The sequence below is a fragment of the Perognathus longimembris genome, unplaced genomic scaffold (genome assembly GCF_023159225.1).
Source record: "Perognathus longimembris pacificus isolate PPM17 unplaced genomic scaffold, ASM2315922v1 HiC_scaffold_4718, whole genome shotgun sequence".
Taxonomy (NCBI): Eukaryota; Metazoa; Chordata; class Mammalia; order Rodentia; family Heteromyidae; genus Perognathus; species Perognathus longimembris.
In genome coordinates, this window is record NW_025960066.1 from 30260 (window position 1) to 40525 (window position 10266).

The 10266-nt window shown below is 51.5% G+C and overlaps 1 protein-coding gene across 1 annotated transcript; it reads left to right on the forward strand.

Annotated features, from left to right (window-relative positions):
* The first annotated feature begins 2145 nt into the window (after positions 1-2145).
* On the forward strand, positions 2146-9456 carry LOC125344948. Its single transcript, XM_048337230.1, has 8 exons — positions 2146-2296; positions 4030-4079; positions 4284-4382; positions 4638-4805; positions 5155-5187; positions 5784-8224; positions 8387-8828; positions 9133-9456. Exons 1-8 carry the CDS (start codon positions 2146-2148, stop codon positions 9316-9318), a joined length of 3570 nt encoding a protein of 1189 aa, XP_048193187.1. The 3' UTR covers positions 9319-9456.
* Positions 9457-10266: the final 810 nt, after the last annotated feature.

The window sequence follows — 10266 nt, forward strand, 5'->3', positions numbered from 1 at the left end:
CCAGAACCACCCAGTACATTTCTTTTGGGACAGTGTCACTCCTTCCCTGGCTCTCTCACAGGCCTTTCCCTCCTGTCTTCACCCACAAGTTGTGTAATGCATTTCCAATACACTGCGTAGAGAGTACCTCCTTAGCATTTGTTCACCCTTAGTCCCTCCACTTCTGTGCCCCTCCCAGACACGGATAAAGGAACAAAACAAAACTAAACTAAACTAAACAGGACAGACAAACATGACCACAGCAACAAAGGAGAAAGGGAAAAGACCTCTCGTGATCATGGGGGTCAGAGGCATCTAGGCACTGAGCTGCGGTGAGGTCCTGCGTGCGTGCGTGCCTGTGCCATCCCCCGCAGCAGGCCTCCTCCATCGGGTAGGATTCTTCCGGTGGTGAAGAGACACCTCCATGGAGGAACTGACTGTGAGCCCCGAGGAGGGAAGACTGACGGTCAGCTCGTTCACGTGTCCAGCTGGGAAAGTGGTTTTGATATTTTTGCTTGTTCGTTTGGTTGGTTTCGGGTCCCCCTCCTCCCCCATGCTGTGAAGTGAGTGAGTGAAAAATCAATCGGCGCCTTTCTCCCCACTCGCACCCCGGGGCCCTTCCGATGCCTGTTTTCTCTTGATTGTTCTTGGGTCGGCCGTTGTCCCTTTTCCTGGGGCGCCACCTAACGGACAATGTGCGGAACGGCGGGCTGATGGCCAAGAATGGTGACGGGAGACTCTCGCGAGAGTAGTGACGTGGCAGCACCGGCTCTCTTCTGCTGTTTTGTTTAAAGGGAAACAACATCAGCGAACAGGGAAACTTTCTTGGAGTCGGGGGTCCAGTGTCCCGTGCCTGTAATCTGATCCTATCTACTCGGAGAGGGAGAGAGAGGGATGGAGGCAGGGAGGCACGGGCGTGGGGCGGAGGGACGGAGGGACAGACGGTTTCCTATCACACTTTCAAGGAAAGGGGTCTGTCTGGGTGAGGTGTCCGATGGCTAAATGGCGCCTTTATATTTACAAGGAGGGTTCCCCCCCCCCTTAAACTGGTTTCGTAGTTCTATGATCTCAAGGTATTGCAAAGAGGGCTTAACATCTCATAAGTGCAGTAATCAGTACATTTCCTTAGTGTTCTCCCTCCCTCCCTCCCTCCCGTATTCCCCTCCTTTCTTTTCTCCTACCCCTTCTACCCCTTCTTTTGCTTGCTCCCCCGGCTCCCGCCTCCCATCCCTGCTCACAAACTGCACAGGTAACTTTCCATACGGTGCTTGCCATGTACCACGGATGCATTTGTTCACCCTACTTTGCTCAATTTCTGCGCCCCTACCCTTGTCCCAGTTAAAAAGGAAAAGACAGACTCAAAGCTCGACGAAACGCCGCCCCGCCGCTGCCAGAAATGCCAACAGAAAAACCCAGGGTCCGACGTCCCTGTCATTCCTTTGGATAACACGTCCTATGTGCAGTATCGTGAATGTTCACAGGAGTTACACCTTCTGACAGACTGTGATTGTCTAGAGTCTTGTATAGGTTAGAGTTTTGATCTAGCATGCTCGTATGAGAGAAAATGCACACGCGCCCTCGTCTGTTTGTCTGCTGTCTGTATTTCTGAGTTTGGGCTTCCCTTGCTTGGTCTAGGTTCTGTCTGTCTGTCTGTCTGTCTGTCTCTGTCTCTGTCTCTGTCTCTGTCTCTCTCTCTCTCTCTCTCTCACACACACACACACACACCCATCCATCCATCCATCCGTCCATTTCCCTGCAAATGGCCTAATTTTTGTTCTTTTGCTAACTGAACGAGTGAACTTCTAACTGAACGAGTGAACTTCCCTTGTGGATAGGCGCACAGACTCACAGGCGCACAGGCGCTCTACCTGTTTTTGATGGACTGGGGTGTTTGGCATGCCCCAGGCTCTGACACTATACCCCTCCTGCGATGCGGACCCCCCCCCGCCCCTGCAACCCTGCGTTTCTGCATACGTTCCTTTGTGGACCCCAAATAAAGGCCACCGGGACTGTGCTATCTAGCAATCCATCCTTCACCCCAGCGACATAGGAACCCCTCCCTCCCCCTCCACTCTGCTTGGGCGGGTTTGTGTGGTGTGTGCGTTTCTCCTGGATTTCCACTCACTCCCCGCTGCCCCCCTCCAAAGGCACGGCACGTGAGTGGCAATGCAGTTGACAAGTGTCATACTGCCCACCGACCCCGCCGCTTACTCGAGTGTGCACAACTGCTGCGGTAACTCCAGCCGCCGCCGCCGCCGCCGCCGCCGCCGCCGCCGCGCACCGCGCGTCCCCAGAGGCTTTGTGGACCGACTCCACCGTACCACCAGTGCTGCCGGGAATCGAACCTGTCAGGGTCTTCTTACTTGGCTGGCAGGGCGGGCTGGCAGCGCTTTCATTTGAGCCGTGCCTCCATCCTGAAACATATGCCTGTATGATTTCGATTCATTGCCCCTTGCCCCGAATCCTGCTACAGAGGAGCCGATTAGAAAAGCCTAGCTGTCCGGACCGAAGTCGGAGCACATGGAGGAGAGGTTGGGCAGGGCATAGTGTAGTTCCACCCCTCCCCGTTCCCCAGCAGCTGCTCTGGTTTGGTTTGGTTTAACTTTGATTTTTGTTCCTTTTCCTTTTCCTTTTCCTTTTCCTTTTCCTTTTCCTTTCCTTTCCTTTCCTTTCCTTTCCTTTCCTTTCCTTTCCGTCTGTCTGTCTTTCTCTCCTCTCCTCTCCTCTCTCTCTCTCTCTCTCTCTCTCTCTCTCTCTCTCTCCCTCCCCCTCCCTTTTGCCAGTAGTGGGACTTGGGACTCAGGGCCTGAACAATGTCCCTCCCTGGCTCATTTTTTGCTCAAGGCTGGCACTCTACCTCTTGAACCACACAGTGCCACTTCTGGCTTTTTATGTAGTGCTGAGGAATCGAACCCAGGGTTTCGTGCATGCTAGGCAAGCACTGTACCACTAAGCCACGTTCCCAGCCCTTTCCTTTGATTTAGTGATGGGCGAGTACACACGTTCTCCCCATCTTGTTTTCAACTTTCTCCGTGGGTTTTCAGACTTGTGCTGTGAGTGCGTGACCCGCGCACCTACTCTGTGTTTGTCAGAAGAAGCCTCTCTGTGTTCTCCCTCACTCCTTCCCTCCCTGCCTGACCCCCTCTTTCTTTTTTCTTTCTCTCTTTCCTTCTTTCTGCCGTTCTGTCTTTCTGTCTGTCTTCCTGTCGTCCTGAAAGACCCTGAAAGACCCCTACCCAGATTTCAGATTAATAAAAATCAGTAAAGCCAGCTAGAAAATAAAGGACAAGGCAGCGTGAGTCAACCCCGGCCAGGTTCTGGGAAACTAAGTCAATAACAAACACCTGGCTAGGGTTCTGGGAATGGAAGTCAATAACAGTAACCAATTCCAGGAACCAAAACCAGACGACCTCAAGATTGCGCTAGATAAACGTTCAAAATTAAGTTTTCCGAGAACCAAGGGTTGCAAAAACAGGAAAACGAAAAATATTTTCGGCTCACCAACGTGGACCAATCAGAGTCATGCAGTCTTGTCTCTTGCCTTATTTGGACTGACCAATCCCTGTAACCAGGCTGTTAGCTTCTGTAAGCCCGCTTCCGCAATTCCCCCCTTATAAAAACCCCTAGGCATCGAGCTCCGGTGCGCCATCTCCCTGCGAGGACTTGGACGCCCGGGTACCCGCAACCCTCAATAAACCTCTTGCTGTTGCAGCCCTCGTGTGTCTCGTTGATCTCTGGGGGTCTCCTCAGACAGAAAGACAGCCCATCGCTCGGGGGTCTTTCATCTGGGGGCTCGTCCGGGATCGGAGACCCCCACCCAGGGACCACCGACTCACCGACGGGAGGTAAGCTGGCCAGCGATCGCACTTGTCTGTGTCTCTGTTTTTGGTGTTCTGCGCTTGCGTTTGCTTTGTTCTTGTACTAGTTAGCTAGCTAGATTTGTATTGGGCGGCTCCGTGGAGGAGTTGACGAACTCGTACTCCCGACCGCAGCCCTGGGAGACGTCCCAGTGGTCTTTGGAGGCCACCCTGGCCCATTTGTCCTCCGTAGCTTGGAAGAGAGTCAGTCCCTTTGGGGCTGCCCCGCTGACCGAGGGCTACGTGATTTGTGAAGGAGACGAGAGATCCGGACTCTCACGAACACAGTCTCCATTAGAACTTTCCCTTTCGATTTTCAACCGAAGCCGCGCTGCGAAAATCTGTTTCAGTTTTGTCTCCACAGTTTTTGTCTTGTCTGTCCTAGGACTCTGTGTTTTTGAAATAATGGGTCAATCTGTTACCACTCCTTTAACTTTGACTTTACAGCATTGGTCAGAGGTTCGGAAGATCGCCAGCAACCTCTCCCTCGAGGTCCACAAGCGACCTTGGGTCACTTTTTGTTCCTCAGAATGGCCCACTTTCGGGGTGGGCTGGCCAAAAGATGGGTCCTTCAATGCTAATCTTATTTTACAGGTCAAGGCAAAGATAATGGTTCCCGGCCCGCACGGGCATCCAGACCAGGTCCCCTACATCCTTACCTGGGAAGCTTTGACTGCTGAACCCCCGCCATGGGCTAAGCCCTTTGTTTTGTTTCCTCCATCACACCCTCCTACACCCTCCGCTCCCCCTTCCCAATCCTCCCTTTACCCTGCCGTTACTGAACCTCCTTTGACCCTAAAGGACCCTAAGGCAAATGTCCCCAAGGTTCTACCCCCTGGAGACGACCTCCTCCTGGATTTGTTGACTGATGACTCCCGGTTGCCTCAGCCCCCACCCTACCCTGCCGAGGCCGGCCCTAGGGAAAGCGGGCAGCAGCCAGATCCTTCCCCTATCGCCACTAGAACAAGGGTAAGGAGGGAAGGTAATTTACCCCCTGCAGACTCTACTGCCCAGGCATTTCCCCTAAGGACGGGGGCTGTCGGACAACTTCAGTATTGGCCTTTTTCAGCCTCAGACTTGTATAACTGGAAAAACAATAACCCTCCTTTCTCAAAAGATCCCGCCATGTTGACTGCCTTGATTGAATCCATACTTGTTACCCACCAGCCTACCTGGGATGACTGCCAACAGTTGTTGCAGGCTCTCCTGACTACTGAAGAGAGGCAGAGAGTCCTCCTGGAAGCTCGGAAAAATGTTCGCGGGGCAGATGGGCGGCCGACACAGCTGCCTAATGAGATTAATGCTGCTTTTCCCTTAGAGAGACCAGATTGGGATTTCACCACTGTGGAAGGTAGGAACCACCTAATCCTTTATCGCCAGTTGCTTATAGCGGGTCTCCATGGGGCAGCTAGGCGCCCCACAAATTTGGCTCAGGTAAAACAGGTTATTCAGAGATCTGAGGAAACTCCCTCTGCCTTCCTAGAGAGACTAAAAGAGGCTTATCGAATATACACTCCCTATGATCCTGAAGATCCAGGGCAGGCAACTAACGTTTCTATGTCTTTCATTTGGCAATCTGCCCCGGACATTAGAAAGAAACTGGAAAGGTTGGAGAACTTAAGGGAAAGTTCCCTACAGGATCTACTTAAGGAGGCGGAAAAGATATTTAATAAGAGAGAGACAAGGGAGGAAAGAGATGAAAGGCTAAAGAGAGAGGCAGAGGAACGTGATCGAAAGAAGAGTAAGGACCTTAGTAGACTCATGGCCACCTTAGTGACAGGACAGAGACAGGATAGACAGGAGGGAGAGCGAAGAGGACCCCCCCGAGTGGAAAAAGACCAATGTGCTTATTGTAAAGAAAGAGGGCACTGGGCAAAAGATTGCCCGAAGAACCCCCGGGGGTCCCGGCCTCGACCCAAAACATCTCTCTTGACCCTGGACGATTAGGGGGGTCGGGGTCAGGAGCCCCCCCCTGAACCCAGGATAACTCTAGACGTAGGGGGGCAGCCGGTCACCTTCCTAGTTGATACAGGAGCCCAACATTCCGTCCTGAACCATAACCCAGGACCCCTCAGTGACAAGTCGGCATGGGTCCAGGGAGCCACCGGAGGACGGCGATATCGATGGACTACCGATCGGAAAGTCCACTTGGCTACCGGTAAGGTGACTCATTCTTTTCTACATGTTCCTGACTGTCCATACCCCCTATTGGGGAGAGATTTGCTCCAGAAATTGAAAGCCCAAATTCATTTTGAGGAATCTGGGGTACGTGTAGCCGGCCCCAAAAATCAACCTTTACATGTGTTAACTTTGAGTCTGGAAGAAGAATACAGGCTATATGAAAATAACAAAAGGAAGGAACTCCCCCTTGACCCAAAATGGATAAATGATTTCCCTCAAGCATGGGCAGAAACAGGAGGCATGGGATTGGCCAGACGACAGGCTCCACTGGTTATAGCTTTAAAAGCCAATACCACACCTGTCTCAATTAAGCAGTACCCAATGTCGCAGGAAGCAAGAACAGGAATTAAACCTCACATAAAGAGGCTCCTGGATCAGGGGATCTTAAAACCTTGCCAGTCCCCATGGAACACCCCCTTACTCCCCGTTAAAAAGCCAGGGACAGGAGACTATAGACCGGTCCAAGACTTACGAGAAGTTAACAAGCGGGTAGAAGATATACATCCCACGGTGCCCAACCCATACAACTTGTTAAGCGGACTGTCACCAGCCTATTGTTGGTATACAGTTTTGGACTTAAAGGATGCCTTCTTTTGCCTAAGGCTCCACCCAGATAGCCAGCCTATTTTTGCCTTTGAGTGGAAGGATCCTGAATTGGGAATCTCAGGGCAATTGACCTGGACTAGACTCCCCCAGGGATTTAAAAATAGCCCTACCCTATTTGATGAGGCCTTACATCGAGACCTGGCAGATTTTCGGGTCCAACATCCAGCCTTGATGCTACTCCAGTATGTCGATGATTTGTTGCTGGCCGCGACATCCGAACAGGAATGTAAGGAAGGAACCAGAGACTTATTACATGCCCTCGGGACCCTAGGGTATCGAGCCTCCGCTAAAAAGGCCCAAATCTGCCAACAACAGGTGACCTACCTGGGCTATCTAATTAAAAAGGGAGAAAGGTGGCTGACGGATGCAAGAAAAGAGACAGTCATGAAAATACCCGAGCCCCAGAACCCCCGACAGTTAAGGGAATTTTTGGGAACAGCCGGGTTCTGCAGACTGTGGATACCAGGCTTTGCCGAAATGGCCAGTCCCCTGTACCCACTCACCAAACAGGGCACGATGTTTGCCTGGGGAGAAGAACACCGGAAGGCCTTCCAGAACATCAAAAAGGCTCTCCTAACAGCTCCAGCCCTAGGACTCCCAGACTTGACTAAACCCTTCGATTTGTATGTAGCCGAAAACAAAGGACACGCGAAGGGAGTATTAACTCAAAGATTGGGGCCTTGGAGGCGGCCGGTGGCCTACCTCTCCAAGAAATTGGACCCGGTAGCCTCAGGGTGGCCACCCTGTCTCAGGATGGTGGCCGCCATTGCCGTCTTGGTTAAAGACGCCAGCAAGTTAACTTTTGGGCAATCCCTGACTATTCTGGCCCCGCACGCGGTGGAGGCACTAATCAGGCAGCCGCCAGATCGTTGGCTGTCCAATGCCCGCATGACTCATTACCAAACTATGCTCCTGGACACAGATCGGGTCCGGTTTGGGCCCGTCACGGCCATCAATCCTGCCACGTTGCTTCCATCGACGGATGAGAAAGCGGCTCCCCATGATTGTCTTGAGATTTTAGCAGAAGTGCACGGGACCCGCTCCGACCTGACTGACCAACCACTCCAGGATGCTGACTTTACCTGGTATACTGATGGGAGCAGCCTGGTGCTGAATGGGGAACGGAAGGCGGGAGCAGCCATAACCACGGAGACTGAGGTAATCTGGGCAAGGACCCTCCCACCAGGGACTTCAGCACAGAGGGCAGAGCTGATCGCCCTCACCCAGGCACTTAAGATGGCATGTGGAAAAAGACTCAATGTATATACAGATAGCCGATATGCCTTTGCCACTGCCCATATTCACGGGGAGATATACAGTCGACGAGGGCTATTGACTTCTGAAGGAAAGGAAGTTAAGAACAAAAGGGAAATTTTGGCCCTGTTGAACGCACTATTCTTCCCTCGTAAGCTCAGCATCATGCACTGCCCAGGGCACCAGAAGGGAGACAGCCCTATTGCCCGGGGCAACAGGATGGCTGATGAGACAGCCCGGAGGGCGGCTGTGATCCCGGTCCCTACATTCCCAGTCTCCGATAAGGAGGCGCGGGCACAATGGCTTGAGTGGCAGAGTGCTAGCATTAAACCAGAAGACCAGATAAAGCCCAGAGCAATGTGCCTACAGTCTAGTGCGGGTCAGGAGAAAACAGATATAGGACCATTCCTATACACTCAAAAAGATGAAGAGCTCCTAACAAACCTAGGGGCCCAAAAAGATGTAAAGAAAAAAATATGGACTCTTAATAATAAGACTGTATTGCCCAGGAACTTCGCCCGGCAAGTAATTGAACAGGTACACCAGCTGACGCACTTAAGCCCCAGAAAAATAAAAGCCCTCCTTGATCGGGACGAGAAATTTTGTTATTTTTTGGATAAGGAAGATATTTTGCAAGAAATATATAATAGGTGCCGTGCATGTGCCATGGTAAATGCTGGGAAAATAAAACAAGGATTAGGAAGAGTCCGAATGAGAGGACATCGTCCTGGAGTCCATTGGGAAATTGACTTCACTGAAATCAAGCCTGGGCTTTACGGATATCAGTATCTGCTGGTATTCGTCGATACTTTTTCTGGCTGGGTGGAAGCCTTCCCCACAAAGCAGGAAACTGCCAAAGTCGTCACCAAGAAACTACTGGAAGAAATCTTTCCCAGGTATGGCATGCCTAAATTTTTGGGGTCTGACAATGGACCAGCCTTCGTCTCCCAGGTAAGCCAACAGGTGGCCATGTTACTGGGGATTAATTGGAAATTGCATTGTTCGTATAGACCCCAGAGTTCAGGGCAGGTAGAGAGAATGAATAGAACTATTAAGGAGACTCTAACTAAATTAACGCTCGCAGCTGGCTCAAAGGACTGGGTACTCCTACTCCCTCTTGCCCTTTACCGGGCTCGTAATACTCCTGGGCCCCACGGACTTACCCCCTTTGAGATTCTCTACGGGGCACCCCCTCCCTCTGTTAGTTTTTATAGTTCTGATATCTCCACTTTTGCTGACAGCCAAAATCTTCAAGCCCACTTGCAGGCCCTACAGACCGTCCAGAGAGAGGTCTGGAAGCCACTCGCTGCCGCCTACAAGGAACAGTTGGATAAACCTGTGGTACCACATCAGTTCCAGATCGGAGACTCTGTGTGGGTCCGGCGACATCAGACCAAAAACTTGGAACCTCGCTGGAAAGGCCCCTACACTGTGCTCTTGACCACTCCAACCGCCTTAAAGGTAGACGGCATAGCAGCTTGGATTCACGCGTCTCACGCCAAACCTGCTTCTGCTGAAGAAACGACCCAGAAATGGAGAGTCCAGCGCACTCAAAACCCACTCAAGATAAGACTCTCTCGAAACTTATAATACTCCTTGTCTTTTTCCTATGTCGGATTGTACCTTTCTATTGTTCTCCTCATCAGGTTAAACTACTAACTTGGCAGATCTTATCACAGAACGCGGAGGTGGTTTGGGAAACTTCCCAACAGCACGCCCCTTTTACCTGGTGGCCAGAATTAAAACCCGACTTCTGTCAGCTTGCAGTTGGAGCTGACCCTGCATGGGGAGTTGGTAATGTAGAGCTAAGAGACCTAAACCGAACCGAACATCCTGGAATAATTGACGCCTCAGGATGTCGCACTCCCTATGCCAGATGTAGATGGGCTCACAATGACTTCTACGTGTGCCCCCGAGACGGGAGAGAGAGGCTCCATGCTAGTCGGTGTGGGGGTCCAGGAGACTTTTATTGTAAAGCTTGGGGCTGTGAGACCACGGGGAGTGCCTATTGGTTGAGGTCTCCATCAACAGACCTTATAACGGTCCAGAGGGGATTCCAAAAACAGGAAGGAAAACCAACTACAGATTGCCTAACCAAGAAAAACCTATTCAAACCTGGCCTATCATTACCCCTCAGGATAACTTTTACAGAAAAAGGGCAGAAATTTGTGGGATGGCCTCAAGGTAGGACATGGGGATTAAGGCTATATACATCAGGCTACGATCCAGGGGTGATTTTTCAAATTCGTCTCAAAATACGAAATGTGTATACTGCCTCCTTAGGCCCAAACCACGTTTTGCAAGTCCCTGCTGTTCGCCCCCCACCTCCTTCCGTAAGTACTTACGCCTATAGTAGCACTTCTGCAATGGCCTTGGTTCGTGGAGCCGA

What these genes read in the sequence shown, in the direction of transcription:
- LOC125344948 (XM_048337230.1), top strand. Translation starts at nt 2,146, where the DNA reads ATGCAGTTGACAAGTGTCATACTGCCCACCGACCCCGCCGCTTACTCG. An exon ending in CCCCGCTGACCGAGGGCTAC is followed by an intron (nt 4,080 to 4,283) that starts GTGATTTGTGAA and finishes TTGACTTTACAG; the next exon opens with CATTGGTCAGAGGTTCGGAA. An exon ending in AAACCAGAAGACCAGATAAA is followed by an intron (nt 8,225 to 8,386) that starts GCCCAGAGCAAT and finishes TGTATTGCCCAG; the next exon opens with GAACTTCGCCCGGCAAGTAA.